This window comes from Candoia aspera, chromosome 1 (genome assembly GCF_035149785.1).
Source record: "Candoia aspera isolate rCanAsp1 chromosome 1, rCanAsp1.hap2, whole genome shotgun sequence".
Lineage (NCBI taxonomy): Eukaryota > Metazoa > Chordata > Lepidosauria > Squamata > Boidae > Candoia > Candoia aspera.
The window spans coordinates 126645876-126664082 of record NC_086153.1 but is presented as its reverse complement, the minus strand read 5'-3'; the positions used below and the strand labels follow the sequence as shown (position 1 = coordinate 126664082).

Sequence of the window (18207 nt, the reverse complement as noted above, 5' to 3'; positions counted from 1 at the left end):
ACTCTTCATTCAGTATAATGTCAACAAATTACTATAACTTCTCTAATATCTATCCTATTTATCTCTCTCTCACTCTTTCTTCTGTCTGTCTGTCTGTCTGTCTGTCTGTCTGTCTGTCTATCTATCTATCTATCTATCTATCTATCTATCTATCTATCTATCTATCTATCTATCTATCTATCTATCTATCTATCTATCTTGGCGAAAGCACACACATACTTGCTTCTGCTGTGTGAATAGCATTGGTTCTAGATTGTTTTTTGTACCAGAAGCCTTTGCTTTCTTTGTGTCTTTTTAAATGGGACTGCCTAAAACTTTTTTAAAATAAGATTTTTGTAGGCCTTGTTTCTTCTTCTGAGGTGTTTATACTTGCCAAATATCAAACAGCTGCAAGGGTAGCTTTTAGGGTTTGGATTTTTTTTTTTAAGTTCTACTCCCTGTTGTTTTGTGGTTAATTTTTAAGGCAATGGTAAAAGAAATCTAGAAGTTCCCATTTTTTCTGCAAAAGGGATTTCCTTTCCACTGGGGTTTTGTAGATAATTTGTATGAAAATGCCAATCATAAAAAATGTCTGCTTGAAAATAATGTGCAAAATCTGAGACAAGTAAATACAGGGATTAGATAGTTGAATGAAAAAACATTTTGAGGCTTTGTTTTTCTTTTCTATTCCATTTACACTAATTAGTAAGCTGTTAGGAAATGTTTTTTGTTTTTGTTTTAAACCCTTGGTACAAATATTCCCTATGACTGAAGCTTATAACAATAATTCAAAAATGACAGTCTCAAAAATCCTGTTATCCTTCTCCTTCTCCTTCTCATCCTTATTTATTATTTAATTATTATTATATTTATTATTTGGATTTTTCAAAAATTGGTGAATTGAACATTTAAGCTCCTGCCAAACAACTTCCTTGCTATATCCTATTATATTTCTTTACTGATGTGCCCAAAGTGTTGAGCAATAAGCAGATGGGACCTTTGCACCTAAGATGCTTCTCAGATATTCTCATCAGCTCCTCATAAAACTACAGTTCTCTGGGTTTGTTGGGAAAACTCAGTCATTGTTATTCAAAATAGCTATAAGGAATCTACCATCAGTTTCATGTTTTGCATTAAGAATAAAGGGTGAATAATGAATATATTATCTTTCTATTATTACTTTGTAGAGCAAATTTATAAAATAACCTAAGGATTAATACCATCAAGTTATCATTAAGGTTTATGTGGAGAATAACTAGGTGTTTTAATAACTTTGTGATGTCCTTAGTACTTTTGCTCCATGGTTTGATGCACTGTACTTATTGTATTTCATTTTCAGCAGAGAGGCCATGAAGACCAACCCATGGATATTCCTTTTGCATGCTCTTTGCACTTTTGCATGCTCTCCAAAGGAGCCATTGCTATAATTGCCACAGAGGTATCTATTCTATTTCCCATTAGAACAATTCATACATATCTTAACAGAATTTTGGGAAAGGATAATTCAAAAAATAACATCCGGACATTTCTAGACAGTTAATATTATACCCTATAATCTGCAAGTTTAGACATCTAAAATTCTTTGTAAAGGATCTTATAGTTTTACAAACAAATAGTTTGAAGTGTTACCTCTAAGATACCCTGCTTGACAGAAAGCTGAATAATGAAATTGCCTGTTGTTGTTGGGTTCTGTTCAATATAGAGAAGGACGCCGTGGAAGCCAGAGGTCTGGAATTGTAAACTGATGCTATTGTGTTGATGCAAAGTAATCCCTCTCAATTCCATGTAAGAATTCCCCTGGTACCGGATATAGCTAAAATCTATAAGGAAGAAAAAACCTATTAAAGAATACGTATCAGTTAATTACATATTGAAGACTTATTGTTTGGATAGAGAAGAGAGATGATACTCATCCACTAATGAAGCAGTGCTTCTTAACCATTGTTCAGATAAGGAGGAAAGCCTCCAAGTGCAATGATGTCTGTTTATTGAGCGTGACATGATTTGAATATAAATCCTACTTTGGAGCAGTCTTACAACCAACCCATTTGTGAGTGTATATTGCATGCCGTTGTCTCTGAACTGTATTCAGTATATATTAGTCTCTATTGCAAAAGGAATCCAAGAAAGTGAATAATTCAGATCAATCAATCAATCAATTAATTTCCTGACATGTGAAGCTAATCCAACTGGCCCTAATTTGGATGGAGCACATCCATGCTCCTCCTAACCAGATATTGAACCCAAAGAATTTTGCTGTTGTTTTCCTTTCAGCAGCTTCTTTTATGTCATGGGCTGCATTCCCTGGGAGGTCCCTCCCACTACTGTGAAGTGGGAGGGACTAAAGCAAAACAAGTCCAAGAAAAAAGTGAGGAGGGCCATTTCATCTCTTTAATAGTGTTTCTTTTTCTGATTCCTCCTCCACCTCCTCCTCCTCCTCCTCCCTTTTTGATCTCCTCCCAAATATACAGTATGTGCCCTCATTTTGACATCTTCCTTATCTATTTTCCCAACTGGCAGGCTATCAGGAAATAGAGAAGTTGTTCTTGCAAGAAGTCCAATCTGACCCCTTCAGCAGACTTTTGAAATCAGTATGATGGTGGCATAAAATCTGGCAAGGACCATCTTGGTCACAGGTTGTCCAACTTTACCCTCAAGTGCCTTTGTAATAAGTGGCAAAGTATCTGAAATCTTCTAGAAGTTATTTAAAAGTTAATGGGTAGTTTTCATTGAAAAAAAAACAAAGAAAGCAAGATATCTCCTTTATTATTCTAACTTTTCTGGGCCTTCAGTATAACAAATCAAATATTTATAATGTTTGTGTGAGTAAACATAAAAAAAATCCCCCTTGGCCTGAATTTAGCTATGTCCTCAGTAGGTTACTGACATTTGGTTGTCTTTTGAAAGTCACAAGGCTGACTTTCAACCATCCCAGGTAGATGAAAAAAAAAGTTCTGGAGTTATTAAAGGAATACAAGTAGAATCCTTAACCTCGTTGATGGGGTTACAGGGCAGAATGGTGCCTTAGTGCCTCTCCGCTAGCCTCCGTTGCTAGAAAGGAACAGTATCAAACCGGAAGAGTGACTCCTACATGCTGGAAACCACTACTGGGCCTGGATAGGCAGAAGCTGCCTTAGGCAGATAGAAATCCTGAAAGAGGTTGTCCCATAGACAGAGTGATGTGACATGAAATTGAATCACCATAAACTTAGAATGATCACGAACTGAAGTCTGAACTTTTCATCTGAAAACCACTTTCTTGGGAGCAATGAATTATTCCCTGAGTTAACCGTATGTCTAGCTATTTCATTTTATACACCCATTGCCATTTCACTTATGGATTTGTTTGTTTGCTTTTAATCTAAATGCAAAGGAGATTTATTGCAAAACTATCTACAAATGCAACAGTTTGAGTCTGATAGAATTCTTCACCAGGTTTGATATTACAAAATGAAAATAATGAAGACCAATGTTATGCTTGCTATAAATTGAAATAAATGGTGGAGAAAGTCTTACTTTTTTAAAGCTGCTGTGCTACTGTCTTTTCTAACACTATTGCAATTAAGAACTATAGCTCAAAACACAGGTTAACATATTTTTACAATAAATCTGTCTTGGCACTCAATTATTTCCTGTGTTTTGCACAGTCTCTATGATCACCTCAGCTTCTGTTATAGTGATTTGGGAAATACATACATAAAAGTGTTGGTTCATTCATAAATGAAACAATATATTTTTTATTTAATAAATAATTAGTTTTTTTAAAAAAAAAACTAATCAACATATAAATGATATACCATTGTTGTCTGAGATGTCATGTTACTGAGGGTATTACCCAGCAAATATATGGCATTAACTACAATCCTAAATTGTTTCATGCACCTAAGAATTGTAGGATGGGCAGAAAGTTTTGTACTTTTACACATTTGAAGGGAGGGAATTGTCTTAGATTTTCTTGGTCCCACATCATTATGAGTGTCTATCACCTCTGTAATTTCTTCTTTTAAAGGTCTAAATGCCCTCTGTAGCAGCCAATCCATCTCTATGTTCGCTGCATGAGCTGTTCACCTTAGGAGTTCTTGTATCTTTTTCATGGCAATTTCAGCTGGCAACTTGGAGCAAGGAAAATAAATCTCTTCAGAAGAAGGCAGTTGCTATAGGGAGATCCATGTGAAAAAGGCTGAAGTGTTCATGGTAGCCCAATTTATGTCAAGAGAAGAGTACATGCAGCTCACCTGAATTCTTAGAAGGTGTTTCTCAGAGACCACTAGTTTCTATGATATTCTAACATAGCTTATGATCATTATTATGATACTCACTTTGAACATCCATAAAGGATCCATTATTTCATCAATCATTATGTTTGCTCTAAATTGCAAGTGGAACCTGAGAACAGGATTATCTAACCTTACTTAGTGCAGGAATGGTAAACTGCAGTCCTCCTGATTTGTTGTACTGCAGTTCACTGTTTTTTGTTTTCTAATTTTAGCTATTATCAAGGATCAACCTTAAAAAAAACCCCAAAAAACAAAAAAACAGCACAGGCACTTATAATGAAAACAATTAAACGAAAAATAACAAAGTAAAAAGACTAAACTATATATTTCTCAGAATGTTTCAACAAATGATCGCATATATAAATAAATCAGTAAAATGCCAAATCCAGTCGAAACATCTGTCTGACTGTGTGATCAACCATAACAACAACAACAATAATTAAAAAAAAAAAAAAAACAGAAATCAAGAACTTAATTTTCATTTAGAAAATACTCATAATATTTAATTGTGGTCTCCAACACATTCTAAAATATGTAAATATACAGTATATGTACAACATTCTAGAGTATATAAACAGTAATTAATTGGTTAAATCACCAGGCATTTACCATCCTGGGAATGCAAATGAAAATGTGCTTTACAAAGCAATCTCAGTTTGTCTCCATAGATGTAACTTTCCTTGAATTCAATGGGACTTAATCTTAGATTAGGTAAATATAGGACTTCAACCTCTGCTTGTTAGAGATGTACATTAAATATTAAATTTAAGTTGCAATTGTGCATGACAAGTTGTGAATCAAAGTTGTTGCAAAATCCCTAATGAAACCTCTGGGTTTTGTTTTTTGTTTTTTTGTTTTGGTCTTTTTCTGGATTATAAAAATGAGGGCAAGAGGAAGCTGCCAAACTTCTAACAAGGCAAAATTAGAAGGCTGATAAACTATATTCTTCTTGCCTCTGGGTATTTAGAAAGAAGAACATGACATAAAATGGAATAGCACTGCAAAAGTAGTGTATCTTTTGATTAAGTATCTTTTGATTCCATGTCGGAAAGGTGTCCTGAATGAGTGGGGCACCTCCAACCCCCCAGCTTAAACTGTAAACCTCATAGTTTATATAAACCCATAAAGGGTTTCTGTTAACTGACTAATGAATTAATTATATGCATATAGTTATAAGAAATTCTAAGAAGTCACAAGAAGTCAATTCAGTGAGTACTGGATAGCACATCAATTAATAGAGTTGGCTTGAGTTGGCTTGAGGTCATTCTCAAAGAATGCTCATGAACAGCTGTCCTGCAAGTGGCTCCTTGAGTGAGGTATTGAGTTGAGTGCCAACTGGTTCAGTCCTGAGCCTTCTATTCTTTAACATTTTTATTTATAACATTGACGAAGAGATGAAGGAATGCTGATCAAATCTGCAGATGACACAAGCTTGGATGGGATAGCTAATACCTATAAGGCAACATTCAGAGAGATCTTGGTACTACATATACTTGTGGATAAACCCATCTGCAGATACGATGACCCTTGAATTTTTAACCAAAAAACTGTGAAAAATACACGAGCCATGGATAAGCTATCCCTCAAAATGTTCATACATTTCAATTTTCACAGTTGGCTTATTTGTGGGTGATCCATGGATTATCCATTTTTCATGGTAGTTCGGTGAAAATTCAAGGGTCAGCTTATCTGTGGATGGGTTTATACCCAACTATATATGGGATATACAGGTACTTTTAGAAATAAGCCCTCACACAGATAAGCCAAACCCAATTCTTTGGATGCATTTTGCCACCTAAAATTCTTGGCTTATTTGCAAGTATATATGATAAGTTCAAGAGATGGGTTGAAAGTAACAGAATGACATTTCACTGGGAAAAGTTCAAAGTTCTTCATTTAAGAAACAAAATCAAAGGATGTAGAACAGGGGCACAACTTTATGCTTCACTTTGAAAGGAGCATTTTCATCCTTCCATTGGCTCAAGCTCTGCTGTCTGGTTTGCCTGCTGCACTTTATTATCTTATAGGCTAAATCCTGCCCTTGGATTGGCTACTTGGCTGGGACAGCAGTGCCCCCTGACTACATTTTCTCTGCTTTTCCTGAATGATACCAAGTGCAGATTCTGGAACAGCAGGTTTTCCTTACTAACATAATGGCTATAAAACTTGCTTTAACATGCAGTATGTCCCCAGTTTGAAATCTCACGGGATTTAAAATAAATAAATAAATACATACATACATAAATACATAAATAAATATATATATTCAATTATTAGTATTAGCACTATGTTCCTGAGCATCCTATTTTTCTGCTTGGTTTTTTAATTTTTACTTGTTACAGCCTTTTTATTATTTTTAATAATCCCATCTGTTGCCAAGTGTCTGAAAAATGATTAAATGTTGCATAAGTGGTCTTATTAAAACAAACAAATGAAACCCCAACAGAAAAGTAGGTAGTTCAGGGAAAGAAAAATAGTAATGAAAAATTGTTTCTCCTGGATTGTGAACAGGGGATGTTCTGAACATTAAGGCAAGTGTTATAACTATTATGCTAGTAAGGAAGATTTGCTGTAATAGAATCTGCACCTAGTATTATTCAGGAAAAAGAGGGACAATAGAAGAAAGGGATGTTTATTTTAAAGCTGGTTGTTGTGCCTGCACTGGATGTTTTAACTTTACATACAAAGTTCATTTTAAGTTGGTGTGCACATCCATCTATGTATTAGTTAGTTAGTTAGTTAGTTAGTTAGTTAGTTAGATGTATGTATGTATGTATGTATGTATGTATGTATGTATGTACAAAATTTATGTCACCGCCCATCTCCCCCAATGGGGGACTCTGGGTGGTTTACAATAAAATAACACTAAAACATAGCCATCTAAATTACCTTTTAGTAATTTAATAATTTAGACGTATGTCCACTAAGACCCACCTCCCAAGGATAAAGATTAGCCATTGCTTTCCTGAAATGGAAAGGAAGAAGAGCACAGCAGCAGGGGAATTTTCCACTAGGAGGATGTGGGTAAGCAATCCCAGCTGAATAATTTGCAAACAGTTGCCAAAGCATCTCAATTTAGATAGGATTTCCTTAAACTAGCTTGGTGTCAAACTGGCATGAGCACAGGACAGGAGCAGCTTAAATGGTAGGTGTGGATGTTCCCTAATTCCCTTCTCAATATCAATCTGAAATCATGGTTGCAAAAGGATCAGTAAGCCAGCTTCCCACACACTGGTTTGATTATATTCTGCCACAAGACTCCAACTCTAGTTTTCCTCAGCTACCTTCCCTGTGGCTTCTTCACACTATTGGATCCAGTCAATGCATCCCAGAGAGCTATTCAACTTTGATTGAATGGCTATTCCATTTTAGGTTTAACGAAAATAGACACCTGTTGACTGTTTTGCTGTACTATAGAATTTGGTTCCAATGGAGAATGACAGGCAAAACATGGATCAGGCTTCTGTTTTATAAAAGAAAGATTCTGTGGTCCTGAAGAAGAAAATATCACTTGTATCCACTCTTGTAAAAAATAAAAGAAAAACAAAATAAAACTAGGTGTCATTGTTAGCCTCTTTATCTTGGGCAGGAATATTTTGATGGGTATGTTTAGGAAGAAGTTCAATGTGTTGAAAATGTTACCCATATTCCATATTTGACTCTCTGACTCTCACCAGTTCATTTGCTTTTCAACCATTTTTTTCATTGATGAAGGAGCAAAACATGAATGCCGTTGTATGAATAAGGTAGGTTTAGCAATGACACAACACAAATAAAGAAGAGTAAACAAAACATAAGCCAATTGGCAATTAGTCTTCAGTCAACAATTCATATTTTTCCAGTCTCTTGGCAAATTAAAAACAAATAGAAAAATCTGAATGCATTAACAAACAATTCTTCTCTTGTTATTTCAGTTTGCTTCTTAAACAACTACATGTCTCTCCATCATGAGGGTTGTGCAATTATTTTAGAGCAAAGCTGTTAGAGAAGTGTGGAGCCATAATAACGTAAGAGGAACAGAAAAACGTATCATCAGCTATTCAATTAACCCTCTGCATTTGATATTACTAAACAAATGTAAGTAGTATACCATGGGACAAGAAGTATATTACAATACACTTACTGATCATGACATTGACAAATCCTATCTACCCTTGCAGAACTTCCAAACACTGAAATCTTTGTTCTAAATATGGAGAGATGGTGGAATGCTGGGTGGAAGAAGGAGTGCACATGAGATGCAATAGGCAGGCAAGACAGGAGGTGAGAGGAAATAACAGGAAGCAACAGGGTGTGCATGGATAAGGAGAAAGAAATGCTTCTCAGTACTTCTCTAGCAAACCACAAGAGTCTGGATGAATTAACACCAGCTTTTCAAGGAGCTTCCTGCTGCCTCCCTGAACTCACCTGAGGAGGACATGTATTCACTTGCTCAGAGAAAGAGGAGATAGGCCCTTCAGATGCTGATTTCTTCCTTCCTGCAGCCCCTGCTACAAGCCTGCTTATTTCTCCCCTTCAGCTGAGTATGGAGAGCCACAGTAGCTGATACAGAAAACAGTCATGAGTGAAAGCAGAAAAGCTTCTCTGAGGTAGAGGACAAGAAGCTTTTCTATCTATGCAGGAAGGGGACCATAGGCACAAATGTTGACAATGAGCCTTCTGAGCCCAGTGAAGATGTATTTTATTTTTATTTATTTATTTGAATTTATTAGCTGCCCAACTCCAACGAAGTCTGATGTGAATGATGAGATGCCTGGTCTAATTAGGGTGCAGGTGACCTGGCAGCTACTGCACCATTAATAGCTCCCATCAAATAGCTGCAACATTGCACATTCCTGCAGAAAATGAAGATCAGGGAAGAGTGGACAAACAAACAAACAAACAAAGAGCTACTGGTGTTCCTTAAGGCTAGATGTTCCAGGACTGTTGACCCACTTGAGCAGTAGCTTGAGAAACTTCCGTGTACTGCATGAGACCCATCAAGTGAAAATAATAAAAATAGAATAATAGAAAAAAAATGAAATAGAAATTTCCATCGTACACATTACTGATATGAAATATCTAATGGAGACAAAATGAAGAGGCTATGGCTTATGAATTCAAAGACAGAGAATATTGCATTCAATTTTTGTTACAAATTCTTCAGGTCTAATGTTCTAGCCACATCATGCTCTACAGAAATAAAGACCTAAGAAAAAATAGCCAGAAATTTGGCATACTGGGAGAAATTGGGCAAATCAGCAAAGAGCATTCCCTAAGTGTAGAGATCTTTAGATGAGACTAAGATTAAAGGCCCCATAGATGACCAGCATCAGGAGAAAATTGCATCAGAACCTGTTTACTGACAAAATGTTCTGAAAAGTTTCATTGCCATTGTGAGAATTCTTTCTATCCAAACCCTTGCATGGTGTGGCATTTCAGATCAGCTTATCTCCCAAACTATGGGGACTTCTTTAAAATTATGGCGCTGATAATTTTGATGTTATACTCCAAGAGCATCTAAGAAGAGTCACAATTCAAAAAATCTATATCCAACTTTGGAAAAACAATTCAAAATGAGACATTACACTTATTGGCATCGAAAGTGAAATAGAAGATTGTGCTAGATTTCAGAGCAAGATTTTACTCTGTTATTCTGGACTAAATATTTGACATTAGCCATATGGAACAAATGACTTAATGGTATCTTTGTAACAACAGCAGAGCATAATGAAAACGTCCTTCCAGAGGGAACTATCAGAGTGTATTTTCTGTAATTTTTTGACAATGATGATATTTCAGGAACTGGTATGAGAAATATACTTCTTAAAAATCTAGAAGATATGGGAATAATAATAGCTGACATGAGATACTGGGGCTAAGATAATAGTGCCAGCATGGAAAGAACAAACTCAAGAATTCACAAATGGATCTGAGTGATGTTATATCAACTTCTAGTGATGCTGCTGATTGTTTTACTGTAATCCAAAGAATCTATGTGGTTTTCTTTGCACTGATTGCTGACAAATGTTGAAGGAACAGCTGGGAACATACTTTCTGAAACTGAAACCACAGAGTATGTTATGATTGGAAAATCAAGTGGAGGCAATAAAGTTTATCAAACACTAAATTGGGAAGCTAGATGATTCCTTCCTTTCCATTTCGGAGGATAGTACTTTAACAGGAACTGCTGCAGAAAGAAATAGAATAATCAGAAACATACATCAAATTTCAACATGGCTTAGTGTTGTGCTTGAGATACTGGTTGAAATAAATACTGGAAGTGAGAAACTCTAAGGCACTGACCTTGATACATCTAGAGCAATGAGATAACGAAGCAAAGCCATATCTACAGTCTTACTGGTCAGATGAGGGATTTCAAAGGGATTTGAAAATGTTCTGAAGAATGCCTGGAAATTCTCAGAGGAATTTCACACTGAGTATTTCACCATCCATTCAAAAATATAAGAGTCTATGAAGAAGAGGATATTTTGATTATAAGACACAAAATAATCCCATATGAGTTACCAAACAGCAGTTCACAGCTGAAATCTTCTACCAGCTGCTAGACTGTGCATTTCAGTAAAGTGAAGAATATTTCATGCAGCTCAAGAAACACAGTATATCTGGGATGTGATATGATTCTTCACTCTACCTGAAGAAGATTTACCTCAACGGTGCAGAACACTAGAGACAAGGTTGAAACATGATGACACGTACAATATTGATGAAGGTAAGTTGGGTGATGAACTGAAATCCCTTTCAACATACTTTTCAGCAGAATTAGCTCCAAAGGCTATTCTGGAATATACAGTATGAGCACAAATAAGATGACCAGATTATTTCCAAATACTTTTGTTGTTCTGGGCATATGTAACATTCCTGCAATGGTTACCCCTGGGAGAATATGCAGCTATGCCCTACAATGACACAGGAAGGCTGGCTGGCCTTGCAACCATCTCAATAGAACATGAGCTGACTCAGAAAGTGGACCTCCAGGAAGTAGTTTAAATCTCTGTAACCAAGAAACCTGGAAAGTACCACTTGAATTATTTTAAACAGTGAAAATGCCAGAGTTTACTGTATAAACAAGAACTATTTGCTGTTCAATCATTTGAAGTTATATAATTTTTTGAACAAGGCATGTTAAAATGTTGGTTCTTGTTTATTGAGGTAGGCAACAGAACAGTATCAGGTACTGGGACCAGAATACAATAGGAAGAAGGCAGAATTGAGAACTTTCTAATTTTGCCTCAAGTGAGGGGACATGGTCAGGCCCAGGTATCTATGAGGGGCAGGGGAAGCAAGGGAAGGCAAATGGCAAAATGTGTCATGCCTTTGTGATACAACCTGTGTGACATTTGTACTTGCACCAGATGTTGGGACCCAAGTATGAGAGGCTAGGATTTGATCATTTCCATATCACTGTGGTTTGACTTAAAAGGCCAAGATGTTGTGGGCTGACCATGATTGGAATCTTCAAGATTTTTAATATATTACCAGCAGCAGAGCAGCAGGACAAACTTGATGAAGTAATCATAGGCTTCATCTATATCACCACTGTTTCTAAAGCAGTTTCCTCCTTACTGGTCACCATGGGAGGGAATGTCTCAGATTGGCATTAGGATTGGTCAGTCTTCTTCCCCTTGGTTAGGAGCATGATTGAATGGTAGGAAAGTGTTGAACTTCCCCATGTTCTTTCATAAGTGCCTTCTCTTTGGTTTTCAGAGTCAGAATGAATGTTAGCTGAGAACTTCATTCAGAGTAGGCAGAAGGAACTCCTCCACAGAGATTGGAGCTCTCTCTTCAAGTTTGAAAAGGTATTTGTAGTCTATCCTATGATTCTGGCTCTTGGAATTGTCCCAGGAGATGCAGATTTGCATAGGCTTACTATATCAGAGCTGCAAAACTCCAGATGATGAGAAGCTGAATGTATGCAATGAATTGCATGTTGGATAGTGTAATCTGCCATATACACCCTTATTAATGAATCAGCCTTATTGAGTCAGATGCTTACATAAAGGCAAATCAACATGTTCAGTGAAATGTACTCCGAGGTAAATAAGTAGAGGATACAATCAAAATCTGCCAAGATTTTATGTGGAATAAAATAATATACCAGAGACAAGTATTTTACAACAGTTGAGCATGTTTCCAACAACACCACCTCAAAAGAATAATTTTTTCCTATGTTGGAAAGAAAAAAGAAATCCACCATTATGAAATTGCATGCTATTCTATTTTTCCCCAAGTACATGTACTAAAGCCAGACTGCTCACTTGAGGGAATGATATTAAAGGCAAAACTGAAATACTTTGGCCACATAATGAGAAGACAGGACACCCTGGAGAAGATGCTGACGCTAGGGAGAGTGGAAGGCAAAAGGAAGAGGGGCCGACCAAGGGCAAGATGGATGGATTCATCCCTGGGGGAGCTGGGGGTGTTGACGACCGACAGGAAGTTCTGGCGTGGGCTGGTCCATGAAGTCACGAAGAGTCGGAAGCGACTAAATGAATAAACAACAACAACATGTACTAAAAGCATCTATGCCAAGTTAAATGGAGGTATTTTTTAAAATTGATCAAAAGATATAATTTCTGTAGTCCCACTATTGCCTCCTGTCTTTTAGGCTCACTCTTGCTAGAGATGGGGGATTAGAGGAAGGCACCCTCCAGAGATGGGAAAAGCAAAAGTGTCAACTTTTCTCCTTTGAAAATCACAGAGCATGAATAGACTCCAGAATATTTTTCTCCATTTCATAGAACTTAAATACGCCCCCAATTCCCTCAATCCCTCTCTTCCCCCCAAAGCCATGGCAGGTTATGGTAGTATTTTCATATGTAAACAGATCCATATTCACTATAGAATTCTCAAATGGGCTTTGAAAAAACACATCACACAATTGCTAAAAAAAAAAAAAAGGAAGTAATTATGGTTATTGTGCCTCCACTGCACCATACAAATCATGGTGGAACACATCCTATTTTTCCTTAACTTTCCTTGGTATATTAACTCTTTGGTTTGCTTCCAGAACAGCCTCAGAGAACACGTGTAGCCTTGCCCACTCAACTGGCTACAATAACATTTTAGAATGGATCTCAGTCATTGCATTTCTGGACATGATGCTCTGCAGCTATAATGCAAATCTTTGCTTCTACACAATGAACTCAGACTTTCAAAGAACCTTTATTTTATTCCTTTGGAGAAGTTCGTGCTGCATGACTTGCTGACAGTTATAGTTGTGTTTTTCCTCAGAAAGTTGAAATGTCTTCTAATGTGGCATGCTATAGAACAATCAACTCTGGTTAACATCCAGAACTATTTTCAATAGAGCCCATATGGGTTTCTCAAGCAAAGAAAACAATACTGTAGTTATGAATCAACCCTTTTTAGCACTGGCTTTGTCACAGAGCAAAGAGAGATGACAATATTTTTCAAACAATGATGGTGCCCTGGACTACTGAGAAAATGAGTGAAAAGATGAATATATATAGAAATCATTATTATTAGAACATTGTTCATATGTTGCCATGAGAGGAAATGGGTGAGAATATTATTATTATTATTATTGTTGTTGTTGTTGTTGTTGCAAAATAACATGAAATCACAGCTGCCAGTTCTTTACTGGTGTTGGCCTTCATTTGCAGCAAGTTCTTGCCAAGAACCTAGGATGTAATGGATTGGCATAGTATATGTGCGGATCCAAGCAGTGTGGCCTTTTGTAATTGACAGATGGAAATTTTGTCAATGTGCAGATTTTTTAAGTGCAGTCCACGGTTGTTTAGAATGGCACCCAGTGTGCCGATAACCATTGGGACCACCACTCTGGTTTATGCCAGTTAATCTTTCAACTTCAATTTTCAGATCTTGATACTTTGTGATCTTCTCCAATACTTTGTCTTCTATTCTACTATCCCCTGGTATTGCCACATCAATTATCCACACTTTCTACTTGTCAACCACAGATAAATCTGGTGTGTTATGTGCCAAGACATTATCAGTTTGTATTTGGAAATCCCAAATATTTAATCTGCTCATTTTCAACTACTTTTTCAACTATATGTTCCCACCAATTTTTCATTACTGGCAAATGATTATTTTTACAGATGTTCCAGTGAATCATTTTGGCAACTGTGTAATGTCATTGTTTATAGTCAGTTTGTGTGATCTTCTTGCATGAGCTGAGTATATGATATTCTGTTTCTTCTGCTTCTTTGCACAATCTGCACTTTGAATCATTTGATGATTTTTCAATTCTGGCCTTGATTGCATTAGCTCAAATAGCTTGCTCTCGAGCAGCTAATATCAAGCCTTCAGTTTCTTTTTTTAATGTTCCACTTGTAAGCCATTGCCATGTTTTATCTTTATCCACTTTCCCTTTGATCTTTTGTAGAAATTGACCATATAATTCTTTTCCTTGCCAGCATTCTGTTCATATTTTTATTATATTATTTCGATATTCATATTTTGTTTCCTGTACATTCAATAAGTTCCAATTTTTAACTTGTATCAGTTCTTGACTGTCTTTTACATAATCAGCCAATGCATGCTTTTCTTTTTCAACAATTTGTTTGACTTGAAGTAAACCTCTGCCCCTATCTCTGTGGTGCAGGTACAATCTATCAATATCACTACAGGGATGTAATGCACAGTGAATAATCATGAGTTTTCTTGTTTTTTGGTTCAAACTGTCCAGTTCAGCTTTTGTCCAGTTAATAATTCCAGCAGTATATGGTATAAACAGGTATGGCCCAGGTATTGATGGCTTTGATGATGTTTCCACCATTCAAATTTGTCTTTAGCAGTTTTCTCACAGTTTGGATGTATTCTTTACTAATCACATTTTTGACTTGTCCAAGTGTAAAATGCTCAGATACTTATAGGCTTCAGCCTGATGGCCCCTGGTGGTTTGGCCATTCGGCATTTACTGTTCATGATTTTACCCCAATTTATTGCTAGTGTAGCACATTTCTCTAGGCCAAATTCCGCTGCTCTATCTGTGCTAAAAATTCTTACAGTATTTGTCAATGACTGGATTTTGATTTCTGATTTTCCATAAAGTTACAGATCATCCATATAAAGCAAATGTGAGATTTTATTAGCATTTTTTTGCTGTTTGATAGCCAAGATTCGTTTTCTTCAAGATCACTGAAAATTTTATGACAAAAAATAAGGGTCATAATGAGTTGTGCTGGAAGATGCCTCTCCTAATGTTGACAAGCCATATTTTTCATTTCCAACCACCAGTTCAGTCTTCTACTGCTTTTTTTCCCCTATAAACATTCTAATGTTTTTTACTGATACCAGTCTATTATTATTATTATTTGGACCACACAGTTCTTATGTCATGTAAATATGAAAGAAGTGTCTAATTTCTGTTAGAAGAAAATCAATGACTGTATTTTTTTAAACCTCATGCAAGTCTCTTTTTCTCTATGGTTCTTATCTTTTAGAAAAGAACAAAGTCTCTCCATAGGCTTCAGTATCATATATGTGGTGATGAAGCTCATGTTTCAACATGTTTTATGCTGCTCTTGGGCAATAGGAAGTTGAAGCAAGTATTTTTTATTTTTTAAAGGGAAAACAAGGGAACCTGGTCTATTTGTTTTCTCCATCACTATTATCAAATGCTTTCTTAGGCAGACTGACACATTTACAGGCACAATGAAGCTCTATTTATTTATTTTTTAATAAAACAAGGATTGTCAAACTCTTTTTTAGTATGCAGTCATGTACATTGGCCCAGGCATATTTCTTCCAAAGACCTCAAATGAAATCACTGAGATCTCAGGAGATCTTTCAAGATCATTCTGTATTTTTTGATTGCTCCTTTGATAGAGGACTTTTTAACAGGATTTAAAACTGATACCTTCAGGTCTCCCCACCCCACCCTTGAACTCCTGTATTCAATGTGCAGTAACTTCTTGTGTCTGGATTTATTGCCAAGTTATGTTATGTCTGATTTTTTTTTCTTTTTCTCCCCATCTCATTCTTCCCTGTTCCTTTAAAGCTTTTCTTTGTTTACTTTTTATTCTCCTCTTTAAGGTTGATGTTATATGATCCTGTTTTAGCTGAGAGGCAGAAGCTGCAGAAGTCATGTCAGCTAGAAGTGAAATACTCCTTTTTATTTTCTTATGGGTTCTCTTTTAACTCTTCATTTTTTTCCATCGTGTATTATTTTTCTTTTATGTTTTACTGTTTTACTGTTTTTCTTTTTTAACTATTAAAGGGTTTCTTTTTATTTAATTTGTATGCAGACAGTTATCAACCATTAATGTGCAGCTTTGGAACAAGATTTACCTTTTTTACTACAAAAATGTTTTATATTATATACATAAAAAGATACATTTTTAAGTTTTCAAAAAAGATTGGCATTTGAGTAAGATATAAATGCCAATAGGATACAGTTAACTGAATTTTGTTGTTGATTCGTTTAGTCGCTTCCGACTCTTCGTGACTTCATGGACCAGCCCACGCCAGAGCTTCCTGTCGGTCGTCGACACCCCCAGCTCCCCCAGGGACGAGTCCGTCACCTCCAGAATATCATCCATCCATCTTGCCCTGGGTCGGCCCCTCTTCCTTTTGCCTTCCACTCTCCCTAGCATCAGCATCTTCTCCAGGGTGTCCTCTCTTCTCATTATGTGGCCAAAGTATTTCAGTTTTGCCTTTAATATCATTCCCTCAAGTGAGCAGTCTGGCTTTATTTCCTGGAGTATAACTGAATTTAGTTAACCTTAATATAAAAGGATTGAGAGACTCTAGGAAACAACTTGTAGTTTTAACCTATCTCAAATATTTAAAAGCTGATGCTGCTTTTTTATAGGAGACATAGTAACTAGTAGAAGAAGATAAAAACTTGTTTTGTTTAGAGACTGGGTTGGACAATAAGTTTGATGATTGCTTCAACTAAGGCAAGTATTCTATAACAAGCAATCTGATTCTGTAACAGTGGTCTTTACAAGTTCAACAAGTTATAACTGACATAAATAGGTGTTCCTTAATTCTATTCGATAAGGAGTCTAATATAACTCTGGTTATGATCAATCAATCCTAACTTAGACACCCCTGCCATGTATCACAATCCCTTATAAGGGTTTTTGAGGTTAAACGTTTTAGTTGCTTGCTAAGGACTCCAGTCTCCACTGTGCAGTATGTGGAACTGTCTTTCTTTGGTATGTGTTAGGAATCCTCCTTATAGCCAATCTAGGCTGAAACTCCAGAACTGTACCCATTAATAAAGAATTTGGACCAAATCAGCCTTGCCGAAAATTGTAATTAGCTTCCGTCAGCCTTCATAAGGGTGCAATCTCTCTCTCTCTCCCCCTCTCTCTCTCTCTCTCTCTCTCTCTCTTTCTCTCATACTGTTACTACATTTCAGTAAGTCCACTGGGATTTACTTCCAACTAAGTATTCATATGATGAGGCTGCCAAGATCCCTTTCCCATTCTGGTCTTCTGGCCTTGTACAGTGATATCTATGCATGGGATGGCATTTATTTCTGCCCCATTAATTAACAACATTAATAGAAATAGTAATTTTTTTTTCAAAAGGAGATGGGCAGAAAGTGAGAATGAACAAAGTAGCAGGAGCTGATTCTTAACAGTAAATTAACTATATAGTACAATAAAGACCAATAATTACTTTTGTTATTTCCAGTAAATTATGTAATTATCGTTATTTTAGAGGCAATTGCTATGATGCTTTAAAATTGGGGTCTATCACTTTTCTTCGCCTTTATTAAAATTCAGGCTGGGAGAAGTTTTGACTGAGAGATTTGATTCAAAGATGATTTGATTTTATCTTTAAACTGAATTGACATTCCAATCAAGATCATAAAATTGAATCAAATTGCCAAACAGATGCCTTTGATTTATGTTGAATGCTTCTGTGCATTTACAGAAATTATTTTATCAAATTGATTTGGAAATCTAAATTGCATTGACCCTGACTGAACACTTGTTTTGCATGTCCA

General features: G+C 36.2%; 1 protein-coding gene across 1 annotated transcript in view; it reads right to left on the bottom strand.

The window, feature by feature from the left end:
- LOC134493463 (protein eyes shut homolog) overlaps window positions 1–18207 on the bottom strand; it is a 529249-nt gene that overhangs the window by 272018 nt on the left and 239024 nt on the right. Inside the window, 1 exon segment of the mRNA XM_063298062.1 lies at window positions 1609–1799. Within this exon segment, the coding sequence (XP_063154132.1) occupies window positions 1609–1799 (191 nt within the window).